Here is a 23,626-nt window from a genome sequence, read left to right as displayed (position 1 = left end):
AACCTGGTATTCATGAGCAAAATGAGCTTTAAAAATATTTAAATTAAAATAAATAATTTTATAAATAAAAATAAATAAAAAGTACTTTAATTAAACTGTTAGCAAACATATAACCTTTGTTTAAGTTATAGTAATCTTGTCTATCTAGAAAATATTTTTCTTAAATCTATGAGTGTCACAATTATTGGCACCCTTAGAAATGCATCCACCATATGAGAAAGGCCAGAGAAAATAGCACTTATGCTCAGCAAAAGGTTGTTGAGCTGCACAAATAAGGAAATGGCTACATAAAATAGCAAAATATTTGAAAATTCTATAGAAAATTCACAGTAATTAAGATTTTTTAGAAATGGGGTTGTAAGATTTTGCTATAATCAGCCTTGACCTAAACCCTTTAGAAAACCTGTGGGATGTGCTAAAGTGGAAAGCCTATAGTGTAGAATCTGAAGCATCTGGAGAGGTTCTCTATGGAGGAATGGTCTCAGATTGTTTGTAATTGTTTGTGTTCTTTGAAGCGGGAGGCTGCACAAACTTATGCAAATCCGTCTTGAGGGGAACACTGCGCATGTGCACTAGTAGGTAAACAGACCTAGCACTTAAAACGAACATATTCAGTTCATATTCAGTAATATGAATTCCCACAAAATGTACAGTTTTTTGGTCTAATAAACATTTATAGTACATTCCTAATGTATATTACATCATAAAATCTATACAGAGTAATTAAAAGTCTAACAGAATTGTTAATTTAATCGTGTTTTATGGTTTAACATGCTGAGCATTCAGGGATGCCATAATTGTGTCACACACAGATTTGAAAAAAAAAAATTCTTTCCTGTTAAGATGTTTTTGTTTAATCATTGTATTTCAGATTTTTGTTAATATTTTGAATGAAAAATCAAAAGGATCAGAATGTTTCTTGCAGCCTGTTTTGCTCATTTTTACCAGGGGTAGAATTATTTTTGCAGGGCACTGTATATAACTGAGCCCATAAAAAGTGTCTTAAAAAACCTAGTGTGTAATTGTTTGAATTGGTTTGTCATTTAGGATTAATTAATAATTGCTCAGTGATCATCTAATGCACTGTAAAATTAGCAAATTAGGAATTTAATTCTATAATTTTTGTTGTCAGTGCTGTTTGTATAAAGTAACTAACTGAAAATTTTTAAATATTTTTGTCAAAGGCCAAAAGGTGTGGCGGATGGATCCAGACTCCATATTTGATTTTGACCCTGTGGAGGACAATATTCAGTCTAAAAGCCTGCACAGAATGTGTGGTACTGCTGCACCCTTCTTCACACATTTCCAACCATCTCACACACACAATATATATATATATATATATATATATATATATATATATATATATGTGTGTGTGTGTGTGTGTGTGTGTGTGTGTGTGTGTGTGTGTGTGTGTGTATATTTATATTTTGTCTGCATTAGAGCAAGGTGCCTATGTGATTTGGCAGCAGTCTGCGCATTTCATACCTTCCTGTATGCAGTCTGTGTGCACCTCTTTGATGTCTGAGCCATTGGGTGATGAAAGTGTCTACAGCAGCACACAGGATACAGCTAGTGCAGGTAAGAAAATGCGTGTGTGGACGCTTCTGCTAGCATGCATGTGTAAATGTATTTGATTTCAAGATGAAGACATGGTAAAACATACACTTACTGACCACTTTATTAGGAACATCTACCTTATTTTACACTCACTTTGCATTTTATTAGCTCCACTTACCACAGAGGTGCACTTTGTAGTTCTACAAATACCAACTGTAATATGTGTTACACTGTATACTTTATAGCCCCACCATAGAGCAGGTACTATTTAGTGGACCATTCTCAGAACGGCAGTGACACATGATGTAAGTGGTATGTTAAGTTTTTAAACACCTTGTCCACTCACTGTCCACTCTATTAGACAATCCTGCCTTGCTGGTCCACCTTGTAGATTTAAATTTATAAATGGTAGCTTGCTGCACAGTTTGTGTTGGTCATCCTATAGTCTGTCATCAGTGGTCACATGGTGCTGTTGGCTGGATGTTTTTGGTTGGTGGACTATTCTCAGTGCACCAGTTACACTAAACTGTGTATGCATATTAGGGCTGCAACAACTAATCGATATTATTAACAACAATAGTAATTAATAAAATATTGTTGGAAATTAATCATGATATCCAATAGTTGGCTTGATGATATTTGTGCTTCCTATTTACATTACGTGATTGAAAGAGGGAGATACAGATACAAGTACACACCAAACTTTTTCTCCTTATGTGACATAGATGTGCTCTCTGTGAGGCAGTATGAACAGCAAAAAATGCCCTGAATCTGACATTTTCAATTCTGATTTGGAACACTTTTATATGTGGTACTGAAATCAGATATGCAGCAATGGGACTCAGTCTGAAGAGCCAGGTCAGAATTCATGCAACTATTATGTTAATCGAACGTCAATAATTCCATGCTGTAAAGAAGAAAAGATGGAAGAGAAGATAGGTAAAGAACTCATAAACATTTGGAGTTATGTTTCCATACAATCAAAATTAGAGGGCACTTCATGTAACTACTTCGTGTTTGAAGAGATTTAGAAGGAAACTGAAACGAAAAACATAGGTCAGATGTCAGAAAGCAAAGTTTAAAGAAACCAAGGATGCGAACCAAAGAAACAGCCATCCAATAACATCCCCTTTTTAAAGCAAACTCAAGAGCATTCTGGGTAATAAGCCCAGCAGTCAGATCATGTGAGTCACATCCAAGAGACCATTCCAAACACTACAGACCCTCTTCAGTTTGCATACCGACGGAACAGGTCCATAGACGACGCAGTGAACACAGCCCTTCACACAGCCCTCACACACCTGGAGGGCAAGGACACGTATGTCAGAATGCTCTTCATTGACTACAGCTCAGCATTTAACACGGTCATCCCACACAAACTCTCAGAAAAGCTCCTCACCCTCGGACTGACACCTGCCCTCTGCAACTGGGTGCTGAGCTTTCTATCAGATAGACCCCAGTCAGTCAGAGTCGGCAGCCGCACATCAAGCACAAGAACAGTCAGCACAGGGGTCCCACAGTGCTGTGTGCTGAGCCCCCTTCTGCACACACTCTTCACGTATGACTGCGTGTCGTCCCAGAACAACACCAGCATCATCAAGTTCGCTGATGATACTACAGTCATTGGACTGATCACTGGTGGGGACGAGACAACATCAATAACAACAATCTCTCCATGAATGCAGACAAGACCAAGGAAATGATTGACAAACCTTCAAATTCCTCGGCATCCACATCAGTGAGGATCTCACCTGGTCTCACAATACACACCTCATCATCAGGAAGTCCCAGCAGTGACTGTAGTTTCTGAGAAGGCTGAGGCATGCCAGCCAAAATTCTCAGCACCTTCTGCAGGAGTACGATCGAGAGTGTTCTTACCAGCTCCATCACAGTCTGGTATGGAAACTGCACTGCTCAGGACAGGAAGGCTCTCCAGCATGTAATTAAAACTGCCCAGTCCATCACAGGAGCAGCCTTCCCCTCACTACAGGACATTTATCACACCAGGGTCATCAGAAGGGCACAAAACATCATCAGGGACAGTACACACCCCCAGTACAGACTCTTCACACTCCTACCTTCAGGCAGATGTTACAGGAGTGTAAAGTCCAGGACAACTAGACTGACCAACAGTTTCTATTCACAGGCCATCAGGCTGGTGAACACCTCACTAACTACCTCTTCCCCCCTCCCAATCTAAACCGATTTAACCTTCCACTCAACAACTGCACCTATACTGCTGCTGTTAGAACAATACTGTTTACATCTATTACTTGCACAGAGTAATATTGTTTACTGTTTACATCTGTTTTCATCTGTCACTTGATGCACTTTAGGAACAGCTGCTCCACTTATTTGTACATACGCACGTGTAACTTTAATTTTATTTCAACTTTGCACATACTGTACACTTTTTTGCTCTTACCTTTTACTACAGTTTTTTAGAGTTATTCTTATATTTTCTTTTTTATTCTCTTAAGAGTATATATGGTGAATGGAGGAACAGCAAAGTAAGAATTTCATTGTACTGTGCAACTGTCTGTTCTGCTGTGCACATGACAATAAAACTCTTGAATCTTGAATCATCCCCCCTTTAATTAAGGTACCCACTTAAGCAAAGAGGAAACAGAGCAAACACAAGCCATAGCATGTCTCAGAATCCTGGTGGAGAGAGCTATCAGCAGGGTCAAGGAATACAACATCTTGGATACAACCATTTCTCTGACGTACCTGTTTGAATTATTCTTGTAACACTGAAAGAAACAGACACACTTCATTGTTTTTACTTTTAATACTGAGTGTTATTTAAATTTATTTTATTTATTTATTTCATTAAGTAAAACATGTAATTCCTAAGACAGCATATTTTAAAGAAAGAGGAGCAATACATATACATAGTACAATAACATAGGTACCAAAGTTAACAGAACTACTGATAATACATAAGATCACATGTTCCAAACATATGGAGTACTTCTTGGTCTGCACATTTTAGTGTCTATCCTACTGTAACACAACAACATTTCATCCAAGAAAGTGCTTGTTAATAAACGGATTCAGACCAGGTGTGTTGGGAGCAGAGGACACACTACAATGTGCAAGATGGAGGCACCCAGGACCAGGTTTGAGAACCACCATTAGGGAACTTAAGAGCATACTGTAGGACACTTATATTCAAGGATTCAAGGATTCAAGGAGATTTTATTGTCATTCGCATCACATGGTACATGAGGTGGAACGAAATTTAGATCTCATGGTCCAGTTTACACCCAAGAGCTGTTATTAAAATAGATAAATATGAGCAATAGATACAAAAAAACACAAAATAGAAAAGTACACAAGAGAGGGAGAGTAGGAGAGTAGGCAGTTAGCAGCAATATGAAGTCCAGAGTGCAAGTTGCTATAGCAGCATGATATTGAATTAGAGCAGTGGATAAAGTGTCTAGATAAAGTGTCTCAGTGCGGTTTAAAGTGACAGTGTTTGTAACAGTACTTGTTCTTGTAAGTGTCAGTGCAGTGTGTTCAGTTGGAATTTAAGAGCCTTACAGCTTCTGGTATGAAGCTGTTTCTGAGTCTGGTTGTTTTGCACTTGATGCTCCGCAGCCTCCTGCCTGAGGGGAGCGGGACAAAAAGTGCGTGTGCTGGGTGGGTGGGATCCTTCCTGATGCAGGTAGCCCTTTTCCTGCATCTGGAGGTGTAAATGTCCGTGGTGCTGGGGAGGCTGACTCCAACAATCCTCTGTGCAGCCTTCACCACCCTCTGCAGTGCTTTCTTATCTGCAGCAGAGCAGCTTCCAGGCCACACGTTGATGCTGGAGCACACAACGCTCTCCACCACACATCTGTAGAAGGAGGTGAGGACTGCCCTCCCGAGTCCAGCTCGTCTCAGCCTACTGAGGAAGTAGAGCCGCTGATGTGCCTTCCTGACCAGAGTGGAAGTGTTGTTGCTCCAGGTGAGGTTGCTGCTCAGGTGCACACCCAAGTACCTGTAGCTGTCGACCACTTCCACCTCAGAACCTCCAATGTGCAGAGGGAGGTGGTCATGATGGCCCCTTCTGAAGTCCACAATCATCTCCTTCGTCTTCTTTACGTTGATGCAGAGGTTGTTTTCTCTGCACCAACCCTCCAGGTGTTCCACCTCCTGCCTGTAGTTGGACTCATCCCTGTTTGTGATGCATCCAACCACTGCTGTGTCGTCCGCAAACTTCACAATATGACAGCCTGGATGGATAGGTGAGCAGTCATATGTAAGCAGTGTAAACAGGAGGGGGCTCAACACACAGACCTGAGGGGAGCCAGTGCTGAGGGTTATGGTGGAGGAGGAGATGTTGTGGATCCTCACAGACTGCGGCCTGTTGGTCAGGAAGTCTAGGACCCAGTTGCACATGGAAGAGCTCAGTCCAAGTGAGGAGAGTTTTGTTATCAGGGTCTGAGGAGTCATCTCTATAATAGCAAGCTGCCCTGTTACATTGTCTAGAAATTTCATAATACAATGGACCAAAACTCACACTTAAAGATGGTGCTTCAAAGGGTTCTTTATTAAAGGGAATAGTTCTGTTTAGAAACATGAGTTCTATATAGAACTATTTCATGCATAAATTATTCTTTGCATGGGGAAATGTTTTTTCAGACTGATGGAGAATATGTTTATGGTTCTGTATCGAACCTTTTTGAAAATTGTTCTATATAGCACCAAAAAGAGTTCTGTTGTAACAAGCTTGATATCATAACAATAGCTGAACCCTTTTGGTGCTATATAGACCCATTTCCAAAAAGGCTCTATATAGAACCATATACATTACATTCTCAGGCCATCTGAACAACCATTTTACCATGCAAAAGAAGCAAAATGGCTCTATAGATACACTCTTAAAGATAGTTCTTCAAGTGTTCTTTAATAAAGACAGTGGTTCTGTATAGGACTAAAACTCAAGGATCCGTTTGCATGAGTAAATACTTCTTTGCATTGTAAAATAGTTCTTTAGATGGATGGAGTATGTCATATGGTTCTATATAGAACCTTTTTTGAAAATGGTTCTACATAGCACCAAAGAGGGAGAGATAGTGGATCAGGAAGTGCAGAGAATTAGTAAGGTGGAAGTGAGGGCTGCTTTAAAAAGGATGAAGAATGGAAAGGCAGTTGGTCCAGATGACATACCTGTGGAGGTATGGAGATGTTTAGGAGAGAAGGCAGTGGACTTTTTAACAAGGTTGTTTAACAAAATCCTGGAGAGTGAGAGGATGCCTGATGAGTGGAGAAGCAGTGTACTGGTCCCCATTTTTAAGAACAAGGGTGATGTGCAGAGCTGCAGTAACTACAGAGGTATAAGGTTGATGAGCCACACCATGAAGGTATGGGAAAGAGTTGTTGAAGCAGGGCTAAGGTGAGAGGTCCAGATCAGTGAGCAGCAGTTTGGTTTCATGCCCAGAAAGAGTACCACAGATGCAATTTTTGCATTGAGAGTGTTGGTAGAGAAGTACAGAGAAGGTCAGAAGGAGCTACATTGTGTCTTTGTGGATCTAGAGAAGGCATATGATAGGGTGCCAAGACAGGAACTGTGGTACTGTATGAGGAAGTCAGGTGTAGCTGAAAAGTATGTTAGGGTGGTGCAGGACATGTATGAAGATAGTGAGACAGGTGTGGTGAGGTGTGCAGCTGGAGTGACAAATTGTTTCAAGGATCAGGGATCAGCTTTGAGCCCCTTCTTGTTTGCAATGGTGATGGACAGGTTGACAGATGAGGTCAGGCAGGAGGCTCCATGGACCATGATGTTTGCAGATGACATTGTTTGCACTGGAGAGGAGAGGAATGAAGGTCAATAGAGACAAGACAGAATACATGTGTGTGAATGAGAGGGCGGCAGGTGGAAAGGTGAAGATGCAAGGAGTAGAGGTCGTAAAGGTGGATGACTTCAAATATCTTGGGTCAACCATCCAAAGCAATGGACAGTGTAGAAAAGAGGTGAAGAAGATGGTGCAGGCAGGATGGAGTGGGAGGAGACGGGTGTCAGGGCTGATGTGTGACAGAAGGATAGCAGCAAGAGTGAAAGGGAAGGTTTACAAGACAGTAGTGTGTCCTGCTATGATGTATGGTTTGGAGACTGTGGCTCTGTCTAAAAGACCAGAGGCTGAGCTGGAGGTGGCGGAGATGAAGATGCTGAGCAGTTTGGAGATAAAGCCAGAGAGGCCAGGTTGAGATGGTTTGGACATGTGTTGAGGAGGAATAGTGGATATATTGGTCAAAGAATGTTGGAGATGGAGCTGCCGGGTAGAAGGAGAAGAGGTAGACCTCAGAGAAGGTTTATGGATGTAGTGAAGGTGGACATGGAGATGGTTGGTGTAAAAGTAGCGGAGGCAGTGGATAGGGCAAAATGGAGGCAGATGATCGGCTGTGGCGACCCCTAAAGGGAGCAGCTGAAAGAAGAAGAAGAGTTCTACATAGCACCAAAAAGCTTTCTTCAATTGCAACATCACAATAGCAGAAACCTGTAGAACTTTATTAAGTAAAAAAGTAGCACTAATTATTTCATATTCAGGTACATATCCATATCTCACTGCTGTCAGAACAAAACCTTGTTTCTCCATTTTTGTAGTTTTTCAGTTTCTGACATAATTTTAAAATGTTTGTTGTCCTTTACATTCTCTGTAAATTTCATGATCAATCCCACAAGGGAAACCAGTTTTGGCCATCTGGTCTTGGACTTGCCAAAAGTACTTGTGTTTACTTGTAGTTTAGCCTGACCACTTGATGTGCGCAGCCTCTGTTACATGTTCAACAACAGCCCAAAGGGAGGATTTGACCAGGATCGTGTACCTTAGCATCAGGGCTGGCACCAAGGTAAAGCGCATCAGGGTGTATAACAAAAAAAAAGCAAAAAAAAAACAGAAGGTGACATTTTACAGGTCACTGTATTCCTGAAACACATCTGACTCAAGGTCACTACCCCTCTTTGTGGAAGATGTTTGCTGCACCCCCTTAAAGAGTAACTACACCCGAAGACCTTTTTTCCATTAACATCTGAAATATTTTGTTCAGTAATAATAAAATATACAAGCCTTTCTTGAAATGTGAACACATCTTTTCAAACTGTAAAAATAACATTTTTATCATGGTCAGGTCTGACTCTGCAGAGCCCCTCTGGTTCAACTCTACTATAGGCGTGGATAACGTGTTATCATACGTAAGCAAATCATTTAACCAACGTTACTGGCCCCTGATGACGGCCTACTCCTGCTGCACTCATAAATATGAAAACACAGGAGCCTAGAGCAAGGAGATAACCACACAAAATACCCCCAGCATCACCTCACAAAGTTGTGATATGCCAGATGTCTTTAACAATTGTATATAATCCAGTTGATCTAAGCTTACTTTGTAATTTGTACTTTGTAAGATGTTATGATTAGCACATTTGTTGATAATATTCAACATATGAGTGGGTAACCTGAAGGACCAGTCTTTCAAGTATTCCATATAGCTGCTGGTGTTGCATTCAATTCACATTTCCCTTCATAAATCAAACGCTCAGGCGTGCACACTCACTGAACAGAAATCAACGGCATGCCACAAAGTTTCATTAAAGGTTAACGTGAAATGGCCATTGTTATTATTGATTACTGTTATTGATTGTGTCAACCTTTTGTCTTTGCAGCCTTTCTTGAACTTTTTTTCACTTTCTGCAGTTCCAGTGTTGCTTGGTGTTGATTTCTGTTCCGTGTACATGCATGCCCGAGGGCTTGATTTACGAAGAATATTTAGGAACGTAAAAATCGGTGTATTAGATATAATGCTGTTCCTGTAAAAAGGTGGACAGTAAGCTATGCCTGAATCAATCATGCCAGATTCACACACAGTACTATGTGAGTATTAGTATGAATAGAGTGTGGAGGAGTATTGATACAGTGGTCAGAGCTGTATATTAAGTGTATATCAAAAATGTGAACCTACAAATTTTAAACTATCATGCAAAATTTGGTGAAATATCTTAGATGGGTCCTTTGGTCTGTGCCATGTTTGAAGAACACTGGTGGTGCCACTGTCTTTAATCCAATTGCAGTGTACTGTGCAGTTTGAAAAAGCAGTGCAAATACATGGTTACACAAAGCCTTTCCAGCAGCACATTAACAGCAGAAGCCTTTTAGCCCCACAGGCTTTCTAACTGCTTGCAGTACCACCTACAAAAAACATGAACATTAAAATAAGTGTAGGCTACACAATAAGAATACATTCTCTTGAAGGAATGGTTCAGCAACAAATATAATTATCACAATTTCTACTTACCCTAAACTCATTAATAGGTCTCATTTAATGAGTTGGATATGGTTTGATGATGTTTTAGCGATGTATTACAGAATGGATTTGCATGATTATTGACTTCCAATCTCTCTGCTCCAGTTTACAGCTAAAGAAGGAAAATCTAGACAACAAACATATTTTGGAAGATATAAATCTGGCCATTAAAATTATTTTTGTTTATTTTGCTAAACCTTCACCCGATGACTGCTGGGATAGGCTGCAGCACCTCCCCAGAGAAACTGAGGGAGAAGTGGCTTAGAAAGTGTGTGTGTGTGTGTGTGTGTATTTTGCTAAAACATTCTTTTAACATTGGAAAATGTATGACCAAGAAACAGAAGTGAATAAAATTAAAATAGCTTAAAAATATATTATACTGGCAGAGGTTCGCAACTGTACCCTACTCTCTAAACAGTGACCCCACACTGTGGACATTTATACATTAAAACAAGGTCTGACGTTTACACACACAAAGTTGAACTGGCTTTTTACAGACATAGCTTTCTCACGGATCAAACAAATGCTGAAGACAGATATGCTCTTTTCCAGGTTAAAACTAAATAATAGGTTCTAGTTGTACTGCATCAAAATTGGTTTCAATAATATATAGTTTGCAGTCAACAGCTAACATAACGTTACCGGCTATAACTAGCGTTAGTAAGTTTATTACTAGCTAACCAGCTAGTTAGCAGACTAGGCTAGTGTTTGCAGATGATTTACCTGTGTAGTTAAAAATATATGGTACACAGGAATGTGTAACCTTGAGATGGGCATTCCTCACCTTTTAAGGTTATTACTTCAGGTGTCTCCCAGGGGTCATTCAAGAGTAAGCATATTTCTTTTCACTGCTTTGCTGATGAAACACAAGTTTACTTTCAAACACAACCAAGCTCACAGTCTGCCTCATCTCAGGCAACTAGGTGTTTGGAGGATATTCACAGTTGGAAGTATGTATGGCTGTAATTGACAGTGTTGTAAAAAGGTCACTTATTATCATTGTCATCATGTGTGGGGAATATTGAGGTTGTGTTTGACCCTACATTATCATTTGATTAATATATTGCTTCTTTTACCAAAACCTGTTTTTACCACCTACGGAATATTTCCAAACTCAGGGACTTAGTGACACATGGTGATGCTGAGAAGCTGATACATGCATTTGTGACCTCACAGTTAGATTACTGCAATGCCCTCTTGGTGGAGTTTCCAAATAAGAGGAGGGCACTTCTTTTGAACAAATTTAAGAAAAAACTGAAACTGAAAGGAAGATGTTTGTGAGGGCCATTGTTTTGTTGACTTGTAAGTGGCATGCTTTGCATGCCTCTGGGTCTGTATCTCTAGCTGGCTTATGATGTTTTGTCATGGGTGACAGGATGGAGATGATGATTGCAAGTTCACACAACTGTATTTTTCAACATTTTATTTCAACATAGGTACAATCTTTCTATTTTAGTTGTTATAATGAACAGAACAGGCAAATATATTAAAGGACCACGAGAGGCTGATGGTCAAATAAATAATTAATAAATAATTAATAATAAATAATTCTCAAAATAACTTGCTTGTATTTTCTTGTGTGTGTGTGTGTGTGTGTGTAATACTTCGAATAAATTGTCTAAAAGTAGAAGTTGTATTTTGTTTGCTTTCTGTATAAGCAGGTATGAGGGCAGAACTGTCAGGGCAGTGATAAATATTACCAAATAAATAAATAACACTAATATTTGTGTACAAAAAATATGACTGTAAAACAATGTATATTTTCAGAATATTGTACTTATTGAAACAAAAAGCAAACGTTAATTAATGAAATGTAACATATTTTGAAAATTGTGCCTAATCTATGTTGCAACATATATAATAAATAAACATAGCATATAATATATAATAAATATTGTGAATTGTAGATTTAACAGATGCTTATTAGACAGATGTATGTTTATAAATAAATATATATATATATAAACATATAAAAATCTGGTTGGCCTAATCCAAGTCTCCAATAAACTGAACTAGAGAAATGAATAAGTGTTGCAACCGTTCCAAGTCGCCCCTAGTGTTCTGTGTTCAGGTCATTTCATAGCAAATTCTACAAGGTGAATAGTGAACTATTCGAAACACAGCTTTAGAGTAACATTAGATCAATTCACTGGAAGATGTAATTTGTCAGAAATATTTTTGAACACATGGCAAGTGGTAAGGCCATACAGCAAAAAATAATTCATTATTTTGACAGAAGTGTAGAAATACTTCATAAAACTAAAATTTACCAGACAGCACTGTGGCTCTAGGTATGAATTTGCCAGGGTTGCAGCAGACAGCAGGAAAAACACATTTGTGCAGTATCTAATAGTTATGCACATTTAATTTTTCATGTCTTTTGGTCCTTTCATGTGAATTTGGACTCTAGCTTCTGCTTCTTCAGGTGATAACCAGCCAAGTGTCCACATTCACCAGACCAACATAAAGGCTTCTCCTCACTGTGCCACTATGGTAAGTTCTCATTTTTAAATGTCTTTCCCTAACAAGACTCACATACCGTCAGTCAGCTAAATTCTGATTACTTTAGATTATGGCAGCATATTCCGTACAGTAAAAGCAAAAATTAGTGCTTGGGTGCTAACATGGTAACAGAAACGAATCCTAGCAGTTTTAACAACACACTGCATTAATTACAGCTCTGTATGGTCACGCAGTGAGTTTACAGCAAAATAGGTGCCAAATATGAAATATTCTTCAGGAAAAATTTCTTTAGTGAAATAGATAAGACAAGGTTTTCTCAGTTTCGCCTCAGGTGCAATATGGCTTATATCTTTTAAGTCACTGATTGGCTCTCAGGATAGGTTAAGTTAGAGAGATACTGGCTGCTCGCATATTTGGGATGAAATTTGATATGATACACGCCCAATTAATCCTTGCATCTCTACTTTTTTCATATTCAAATGCCAATTTTAGAGTGGTTATTTAGCATGAATGTTAGTGGTCCTTTGGTCTTTTGGATTAAAGAGTTTTTGAAGGAAGTCCCAGACAGTTTGCATTAACAGTGTCTTTTGTGGTTGGTTTGTTCTGAATACTGTTTTACCTCAAGTCTATATTTTGCCCCCTCTGTTGTTCTCTACATACACACAAACAAGCTGCAGTCTAACAGTATTGATTTTTCTCTTTCATATGTAGATGATATAGGCCCTTCTTTCTTGTCAGCAGTATGAATGAGCAAATGATAAGGTTAATATGACATTAGATAATGGAAAAGATTAATAAGTGTGCATAGAGAAATCAGACACAACATTCACCTAATGAAAATACTGTGGGAAATTGAGCAGTATCAATAGATATCAATATCAATATAGAAGGTAGTGTAATGATAAGTGATGGTACGTGATGGTACCCTACTGTCTTGAAGCTTAGAGGGAGAGCTGCTGATCTCTGTATGCTGATGACCTGGGTCCCTGCTTACAGCGGGGCCTTCAGAGAATTAAACCCAAATGCACGTCAGCTTAGGGCCTGAATGTGCTTGCTAGTTGGTCAGTCTCTCTTGAAGATTCTACTGCAGTGGCTGGGGACAGCAAGCCATGGTATAACAATGGCTACTGAAGCAAACTTATGTGTTATGTGTTGGCTTATTTCTGTCCATAATTCCAAGAATATGCTCTTAGGACATCTTGCAATGAACTGTCACTGGCCATTAAAAACTACACATTGAATTGATGAAACTTGAAAACAGATGCAGTTCAGCTAGGCTGTTTAAGTGCAGGGAGCAACATAAGGTTGAATAATTTACACCACTCTGTCTTTCATGTTACTGTTAACATAAAGAATGAAACAAAACTGAACAATAAACTGAAACACAAAAATAAAAATTAAATCTGCAGATTTATTATTCTGGGTGGACCCTGGGCCACTTCCAGGCCAACTTGGAGATATAATCCCTCCAGCAGGTCCTAGAACTACCCCGGGGTCTCATCTTAGCAGGCCTGGTAAATCCCCACTAAGAGGAGTCCAGGGGGCATGCTGATCAGATACCCGAACCACCTCAACTTGCTCCTGTCAATGAGGAGAAGTAGTGGCCCTACTCTGAGTTCATCCTGGATGACTGAGCTCCTCACCCTATCAAGTAGAATGTAGTTCACCACTTGTATTTGCAATCAATCCACAGCTCATGACCATTGGTGAGAGTCAGGACATAGACTGACAAGTAAACAGAGAGCTTTGCCTTATGGCTCAGCTCCCTCTTCACCACTACAGTCCAGTACAGTGACTACATTACTGCTGCCGCCTGCAGCCGATCTCACGATCCCTTTTCCCATGACTTGAGAACAAGACCCTGAACTCCTCCACCTGGGCCAGGTCCTTTCCCCTTACCTAGACTGGGCATGCCATCCTTCTCCAGGCTAGGGCCATGGACTTGGAGGTGCTGATCCACATACCAACCACTACACACACACACATCCAACATTTGCAACAATCATTTGCAAATAGCAGAAAGGCCACCCTTCGGCATTCACACATAATGCCCTCCTGACCTTGACTATGCCTTGACACCCTGTCCATGAATATCACAAATAGGAATCAACCCTGGCGAATTCCAACACTACCACTGAATGAGATTGACTTAGTGCAGAGTATACAGACAGTTCTCACTCCAGGAGCACAGAGATTGATTGGCCCAGAGTAGTGGCCCTGGCACCCCATACCCCCAGAGGACCAGCCACAAAATATCTCAGGAAACATGGTCGTAAGCCTTCTCCAAATCCACGAAACACATGTAGACTGGGTTGGCAAAGTCCTATGCCCCCTCAACAAGCTGTGAGAGTGTGAAAAGATGGTCCATTGTTTTCGTCCAGGATGGAATCCGCAATGTTCCTCCTCAATCTGAGGTTCGACTATTAGCTAGAGTCTCCATTGCAGCACCTTGGCATAAATGTTCGAGAGGCTGAGCAATGTGATACCCTGGTATTTGGCACACACCCCCTAGTACCTTTTCTTAAATATAGGGACCACCACCCTGGTCTGCCAGTCCAAGGGTACTGTTCCCAAAGTCCATGCAATATTGCAGAGGCATGTCAGCCATGACAGCCCCACAACATCCAGAGTCTTAAACATTTCTGGGTGAATATCATCCACCACTGGTGCCTTGGCAATAAGGAGCTTGCCAACTACCTCAGTGATCTCCATCAGGGAAATGGAGCCTGACATGCCAGAAGCCTCGCTAGACCACACAGGCCCTTCTGCTATGGCAAGGCCAGGAAGTGCCACGTATGAGCTCCTATTTTGGACTTCTGTTATGTTTGTTCCTCTTTCCACTTCTCCGTCTGTGTGTTATGTAAAAGGTGAAAGGTTTGGGAAAAGGTGTTCATACCCAGTTTCCTAACAAATTTTCAAATTATTTGTTTGGTCACAGTATCTGCTCAAATTCACCACAATGTAACTTCACATACATTATGATTTCTGAGCACGGTTATGTAGAGTAGAGTAAAAGAAACACCAAGTATAAATTTATCTAATTAATATTAATGTTTCCAGTGAAAATGTATGGCAGTACCTCTATTAAGCATGACATTGTATTTTCATGAGAGTAGTTACACATAGTTCAATACCCATTTACTTACTCAATTATTTAATAACATTAATTTCCTTTAAAAGAAAAGAAAATATATGAGGTTACAACATAATTGAACAATAGAAATATGAACTTTGTGATTCACCAAATGAAATCACAAAATTAACAAAAAAAGAAATTTTATATATATATATATATATATATATATATATATATATATATATATAATGTATACGGACTAGACATTTTAACAATTTTTAGTGAATGTAAATTCATGAGTCATATGAACTCCATCTCTCAGCAAACATTGTTGGTGGCATATATGAAGGACATTTAAGAGTGAGTGATTCAAGGAATTTAGAAGGTGCAGCACTTCTTCAGTCTGTATGTATGTGGAATAATGGAGTTTACAGAAGTGCAGTGAAACTTACAGGATTTTTAAGAGTCAGTGTCTGACAGATCTTGAAAGATTGTATGACCTCTGGGAATGAACTTGTCATGCAAATGGGGGGGTGGGGGGTAGGTCGTGGAGAGAGAGGGAAAGAGATGGATGGCTTCGTAGAATGTTTGAAAAGGAATTTTTTGAGGTGGTGCATTAACATTCTAACTCAGTCTATGCAGTCAATGTTGTATTCTATCTGTGTCTTTGAGGCCTCTTTTTCTTACACAATGATGCTGTGAGTAGTGAGAAATGTTAGATTTGTGTATGCAGATAAAAGCGGGAAAGAGAGACCTCAGTGAATTCTGGAGCCATAAACTTAGTTGTTTCAGTGCAGGGTCACTGTGAGTAAGCACAGTGTTTCCCAAACCTGGTCCTGGAAAATTAACAGTAAGATGATTTTGGATAACCAGGCAAGCCAACTCTGACTGTAACAGGCATGTTAAAGCAGTGAAAACATCAAAATCAGGGCAGTGCATCACCCTGTGAGCCCATGCTCACAATGTCACTAACATTGCTGCCTGTGACAGCTATACGCTATCATAGTCGGTCAAGAATCAGTACCACCCAAAACAGCACCTTGTTCACTGACTATTTGTAATGAGCATGTTAAAGCATGGAAAGCACTAAAATGTATGGCAGTTTTCCTCCAGGATCAGTGTTCCTACTACAGTCCCTGACAGAAGTTCTGTCGCTTATCCATGTTGTGGAAACAAAAGCTTATAACCTGACTTTAAATTCATTCATTGGTTTTAGAAATGACTCCCATGAAAGCTGAAGCCCTCCCAAATGAGGTTTCATTTACGAAAATAAATTTGCCTCACTGCAGAAATACTGATCATTTAATGAACACAGAAAGGTCAGATTTTGGCAAGACAAAAGTTGTCGCCTTGTCATATAATGCATCCAATCCTAGCTTACAGCCTCATCTGTGCTCACTAATTGATCGGTTAATTAGTGGGTGTGTATAAAAAGAACCCCAGCACCCCAGACCTTTACTTGAACTGCAGCTTGACCTCTGACAACATGCCAAAAATCCACCCTGCGACCAAAGCATTGATTATAAGAGGCTGAAGACCAGATCCACTGCAGAGGTGGCTTGCACCTTTAATGTGTCTCAGCGCCAAGTACAAAGAATGAAAAAAATATTTGAAGAGACTGGAGATGTTTTTGACAAGCCCAGGTCCGGCAGACCCCACAAGACAACTGCTCAGGAGGAACGTTTGTTGGTTAGAAAATCCAAAGCCAGCCCCTCTCAGCCTGGTCACCTCAAGTCCCTGTGTCAACTAGAACAGTTTGTAGGATTCTCTCTCGAAATGGCCTCCATGGTCAAATCAGTGCCCAGAAGCCAGCACTAAACAAAAGGCAATTAAAAAACCGTGTGGCATTTGCCAAGGCCCACAGCCTGCTAAACGGATGGACGCTGGAAAAGTGGCACCACAGCCACTGCAAATACTGCAGGAGACCTACTGGAGCCCGTATGGATCCAAGATTCACCCAGAAAACAGTTAAGTTTGGTGGTGGAAAGATCATGGTCTAGGGTTACATTCAGTATGGGTGTGTGTGAAACATTTGCAAGGTGGAAGGCAATATCAATAGCCTAAAATATCAAGAATTATTAGCTACCTCTTACATTCCCAATCATAAAAGGGGTCAATTTTGCAGCAGGATGGTGCTCCATCTCATACATCCATCTCTACATCAAAGTTCCTCAAGGCAAAGAAGATCAAGGTGCTCCTTTGAGGTACATTATTTGTTTGATTTTCACATTACTTTCTGTTGGCGACAAAACTTTTGTCTTGCCAACATCTGACCTTTCTGTGTTCATTAAATGATCAATATTTCTGCAGTGAAGCAAATTTATTTTTGTAAATTAAATCTCATGGAGATAAAGCCAGAGAGGCCAGGTTGAGATGGTTTGGACATGTGTTGAGGAGGAATAGTGGATATATTGGGCAAAGAATGTTGGAGATGGAGCTGCTGGGTAGAAGGAGAAGAGGTAGACCTCAGAGAAGGTTTATGGATGTAGTTAAGGTGGACATGGAGATGGTTGGTGTGAAAGTAGAGGAGGCAATGGATAGGGCAAGATGGAGGCAGATGATCCACTGTGGCGACCCCTAAAGGGAGCAGCCGAAAAAAGAAGAAGAAACCTCATTTGGGAGGGTTTCAGCTTTCATAGGAGTCATTTCTAAAACCAATGGATGAATTTAAAGTCAGGTTATAAGTTTTGTTTCCACAACATGGATAAGCAACAGAACTTCTGTCAGGGACTGTACAGTCCTGCAAGCTTCTGCCTGAAGCCAACCACAATATTACTAACATTGGTGTTCCTACTAAAACACACCTGCACCTAAAGTCCCTCCCCATATACCTTCTACAGCATTTAATTGAAAGGAGTGCCTCATTGACAGTGAAAATGCAATTGCAAACAGGGTTGCAAATACAAATACACTCTGATTGTAGAACACATGTGAGGAAATGCAATTGCAAATCAGGGAATGTTACTCCATTTTCATATGCATTTGAACTTGAATTGCGTCTTAAATAATGCACATCTGTATGGGAAGTCCAATTTGAATTTGCATTTGAATTTGAAAAATATTTGTAATAGGCGGCACGGTGACGTGGTGGGTAACGCTGTCGCCTCACAGAAAGGAGGGCCTGGGTTCGATTCCCCGGCTGGGCGACCAGGGTCCTCTCTGTGTGGAGTTTGCATGTTCTCCCCGTGTCTGCATCGGTTTCCTCCCACAGTCCTAAGACATGCAGTCAGGCCAATTGGACATGCTAAATTGCCCCTGGGTGTGAGTGACTGTCTGTGTCTGTCTGTCTGCCCTGCGATGGACTGGCGACCTGTCCAGGGTGTATCCTGCCTTCCGCCCGAAGACTGCTGGGATAGGCTCCAGTGCCCCCCCCCCCACCCCCCCCCGTCCGTTTGAAGTGACAAAAAGACTATTATGGACCAGTGGCATAACTAGGTTCTTCTGGGCCCAGTGCAAATACAATTATTGAGCCCCCCACCACACAAAGAACACTTTCAATTTAAAAAAAAACAAAAAAAAAAAAAACTGCAATGCAGTTTGCATGTTAATTTGGCATGATGTCTCAAACGAGTTGATGCTCTCAAGGCATGCTACTTCGCACACTGGCATCTAATGTATTTGGTTTGCTATAGCATAGCGTAGCTCCGCCGGGGTAGGGGCCAATGTCCTCTCTCTGCTACTCACCAGAGAGAACTCGTTTTTAAAAGGTGTGCATGCTGAGAAGCAGCTCGCACCTGTGTGGGGAGTGGTCACGGCAACTCGATCTCTCCACCACCACACATGGATACAAATGTACACTTACAGAAAAGATGTTTTTCAAGGGTTCTGTGAGATATCTGGATGGATCAGATGTAAGAAGAGTTGACTGTTGGTTAAAATGTTTAATAAAGGGACAAACTTGGGTAAGGTCAACACACAGGCTAACGGGTATGTACAGGTGAGACAATTAGTGCTATCCCATCCGGAAGGCAGCATAAGGCAGCTTCCTTCTAAGGTGCCTTACTTTGACCCAGACCTGGGCATTGTACGGCCCGCAGGCCATAACCGGCTCTCTGACCATCTCTGACTGGCCCGCGTGAGATCGTTGGTAAATTAGAAGTGAAAAGTAAATTTGTAACAACGACACCTATTACACTGTGATAGGTGCATGAAAGGCAACTACAACACTTTTATTTTGAACGCTATCCTTTTGGTTTTCTTTTGTTTTTTTTGCGTCTGCACAGTCAGTGCGCTTCACTCAAATGTGTCAGAAAATGTGTTGGACAGCTTTAACGCTCACTCTTAGCCCTTAAATATGTCGACCAACGTTAAAAAAAAATATTGACGCTGAATGCAGAGTTTTTAACAAGACATGGACTTCTAAATATTTATTTACTGAAGTCAAACGTAAAGCTTTGTGCTTGGTTTGTGAGGAACAGATGTGTTTAAGGATTACAGACTGAATCGCCATTACGAGAGTAAGCCTGCGGAGAAACGCAAGACTTCGGCTGATGCAGAGCGGGCACGGCCATCTGAAGATCTGCTAGCGAAACTGCAAGGCAGCAAGGTTTTTTTACAAAGCTCCACTCATCCAGGGCAGCAGCAGTCAGGACCAGCCTAGAAATATCGCACAAAATTGCAAGAAACAGTAAGCCATTTAAGTTAAAGTGATGCTGGTCTTTGAAAAAGACAGAACTGAAGTGTACTTCTGGTGCCGGTCCCAAGCCCGGATAAATGGTGAGGGTTGCGTCAGGAAGGGCATCCCTAGAGTAGGGACTCTGAACATAGGGACAATGACTGGTAAAGGCAGAGAGCTTGCAGACATGATGGAGAGAAGGAAGGTAGATATTCTGTGTGTTCAGGAGACCAGATGGAAAGGAAGCAAGGCCAGGAACATTGGAGGTGGATTCAAACTGTTCTATCATAGTGTAGAGAGGAAGAGAAATGGAGTAGGGATAATCCTAAAGGAACAGCTTGTGAAAAGTGTTCTGGATGTAAAGAGAGTGTCAGACAGGATCATGAGCCTGAAGTTGGTGTGATTTTGAATGTGGTCAGTTCATATGCACCACAGGTTGGTTGTCAGTTAGAGGAGAAAGAGGAATTTTGGAGTAAGTTGGATGAAGTGGTAGATGGTGTCCCTAGAGAGGAGAGATTGGTGCAGACTTCAATGGACATGTTGGTGAAGGGAACAGAGGGGATGAAAAGGTGCTGGGTATGTATGGCGTGAAAGACAGAAATGCGGAAGGTCAGATGGTTGTAGATTTTGCAAAGAGAATGGAAATGGCTGTGGTGAACACGTATTTTCAGAAGAGGGAAGAACACAGGGTGACATACAAGAGTGGAGGGAAGTGCACACAGGTGGATTATATTCTTAGCAGGACATGCCACCTAAAGGAGATTGGAGATTGTAAAGTGGTGCCAGGGGAAAGTGTACCAAGGCAGCATAGGGTGGTTGTCTGTAGAATGAGATTAGAAACAAAGAAGAGGAAGAGAGTGAAGACAGAGCCAAAGATTAGATGGTGGAAGCTGAAGGAGGAGGATGGTTGCAGGCAGTTCAGGGAAAAATTGCAACAGGCCCTTGGGGGCAGTGAGGAGCTACCTGAGGACTGGGAAAATACAGCTAAGGTGGTGAGAGAAACTGGCAAAAATGTGTTGGGTGTTTCGTCTGGTCAGAGGAAAGAAGACAAGGAAAGTTGGTGGTGGAATGAGGAAGTCCAGGAGAGTATTCAGAAGAAGAAGGCAGCTAAGAAAGTGGGATAACCAGAGAGATGAAGGAACTAGGCAGGAGTACTGTGAGGCTAGTCGCATAGCAAAAAGAATGGTGGCAAAGGCTCAGGCGTATGATGAGCTGTATGAGAGGCTGGACAGTAAAGAAGGAGCAAAGGACTTGTATCGTTTGGCTAAACAGAGAGATAGAGCTGGAAAGGATGTACAGCAGGTTAGGCTGATAAAGGATAGAGAGGGGAATGTACTAGTGAGTGAATAGAATGTTGAGTAGATGGAAGGAGTACTTTGAAGAACTAATGAATGAGGAAAACAAGAGAGAGAGAAGGACAACAGGGGGAGAGATAGTGGATCAGGAAGTGCAGAGAATTAGTAAGGTGGAAGTGAGGGCAGCTTTAAAAAGGATGAAGAATGGAAAGGCAGTTTGTCCAGATGACATACCTGTGGAGGTATGGAGATGTTTAGGAGAGAAGGCAGTGGACTTTTTAACCAGGTTGTTTAACAAAATCCTGGAGAGTGAGAGGATGCCTGATGAGTGGAGAAGCAGTGTACTGGTACCCATTTTTAAGAACAAGGGTGATGTGCAGAGCTGCAGTAACTACAGAGGTATAAAGTTGATGAGCCACACCATGAAGGTATGGGAAAGAGTTGAAGCAGGGCTAAGGTGAGAGGTCCAGATCAGTGATTTTTGCATTGAGAGTGTTGGTAGAGAAGTACAGAGAAGGTCAGAAGGAGCTACATTGTGTCTTTGTGGATCTAGAGAAGGCATATGATAGGGTGCCAAGACAGGAACTGTGGTACTGTATGAGGATGTCAGGTGTAGCTGAAACGTATGTTAGGGTGGTGCAGGACATGTATGAGGATAGTGAGACAGTGGTGAGGTGTGCAGTTGGAGTGACAAATGGTTTCAAGGTGAAGGTAGGGCTACATCAGTGATCAGCTTTGAGCCCCTTCTTGTTTGCAATGGTGATGGACAGGTTGACAGATGAGGTCAGGCAGGAGGCTCCATGGACCATGATGTTTGCAGATGACATTGTAATCTGTGGTGAGAGTAGAGAGCAGGTGGAAGAGAATCTGGAGAGGTGGAGGTTTGCACTGGAGAGGAGAGGAATGAAGGTCAGTAGAGATAAAACGGAAAACATGTGTGTGAATGAGAGGGAGGCAGGTGGAAAGGTGAAGATGCAAGGAGTAGAGGTCATAAAGGTGGATGACTTCAAATATCTTGGGTCAACCATCCAGAGCAATGGACAGTGCAAAAAAGAGGTGAGGAATAGGGTGCAGGCAGGATGGAGTGGGTGGACACGGATGTCAGGGCTGATGTGTGACAGAAGGATAGCAGCAAGAGTGAAAGGGAAGGTTTACAAGATAGTAGTGCGTCCTGCTATGATGTATTTTTTGGAGCCTGTGGCTCTGTCTAAAAGACAGGAGGCTGAGCTGGAGGTGGTGGTGATGAAGATGCTGAGATTTTCGTTGGGAGTGACAATGATTGACAAGATTAGAAATGAGCAGATCAGAGGGACAGTGAAGGTGGAGCAGTTTGGAGATAAAGCCAGAGAGGCCAGGTTGAGATGGTTTGGACATGTGTTGAGGAGGAATAGTGGATATATTGGGCAAAGAATGTTGGAGATGGAGCTGCCGGGTAGAAGAAGAGGTAGACCTCAGAGAAGGTTTATGGATGTAGTGAAGGTGGACATGAAGATGGTTGGTGTGAAAGTGTAGAGGAGGCAATGGATAGGGCAAGATGGAGGCAGATGATCCGCTGTGGCGACCCCTAAAGGGAGCACCCGAAAGAAGAAGATGCTGGTCTTTGAAAAACGTGCTATTTTATGTCAGGTTGTGATGCTTGTGATGTTTTTTTTAAACAATGCAAAATGTATCATTGTAAAGTTTCATTTACTGTGTATATATATATATATATATATATACATATATATATATATATATATATATATATATATATATATATATGCACACACACACACACACACGGGTTATTATAAATGCTGAATACATTATATATGTATTGGGTTAAGTATATTAGTCTATATATCCATATATATCCAGTCTGATAAACATGGCGGACGAAGCGGCCGTTTTTTGCAGCTAAGGGGTTTACAAATGTAAGTTATTTCTTCAGTTCTGTCTTTACTGTTGCGATTAATTGTTGTATTTGTGTAAAGTATTGAACATATTTGTGTTTGTAGATCTCTAGAAATTGTTCCTCTCGTCAAATTCTGGCAGCCTAAGGCAAACTGACAGGCTGCGTTTGTAACTCGTTCACTAACTAGATAAAACCAGCCTTAGTTAGCTTAGCTAGCAGGCTAACTGTGTAAATGCGCTGGCTCTTCAAAACGAGAGAATCCGGTCTAAAATACTGGCTGTTCACTGTTAAGTAGTGTTTAGTTTCGTTTAGAGTCAGTGCTTAGGGATTTTTTTCTGTCTTTAGGAACTAACATTACAGCGAAGGAGAGGCGCTGTCCTGGAGAAAACTGTGCTGAATGACCGAAAGCAGCTGACTTGCATAGCGTATTTTGG

The 23,626-nt window shown here is 41.1% G+C and overlaps 1 protein-coding gene across 12 annotated transcripts in view; it reads left to right on the top strand.

Moving 5' to 3' along the window:
• Positions 1-23,626, top strand: part of LOC108411423 (nebulette-like) — a 227,152-nt gene that overhangs the window by 198,008 nt on the left and 5,518 nt on the right. For 11 of the 12 annotated variants that reach the window (XM_037533859.1, XM_037533865.1, XM_037533863.1 and 8 more), the window contains 3 exons: positions 1,185-1,277; positions 1,444-1,581; positions 12,260-12,342. In XM_037533859.1, coding sequence (XP_037389756.1) covers positions 1,185-1,277; positions 1,444-1,581; positions 12,260-12,342 — 314 coding nt within the window. The remainder of the gene's footprint in view (positions 1-1,184; positions 1,278-1,443; positions 1,582-12,259; positions 12,343-23,626) is intronic. The other variant, XM_037533855.1, reaches the window with a different exon arrangement.

This window comes from Pygocentrus nattereri, chromosome 24 (genome assembly GCF_015220715.1).
Source record: "Pygocentrus nattereri isolate fPygNat1 chromosome 24, fPygNat1.pri, whole genome shotgun sequence".
Classification (NCBI taxonomy): Eukaryota; Metazoa; Chordata; class Actinopteri; order Characiformes; family Serrasalmidae; genus Pygocentrus; species Pygocentrus nattereri.
This window is presented reverse-complemented; position numbering and strand designations above follow the sequence as displayed.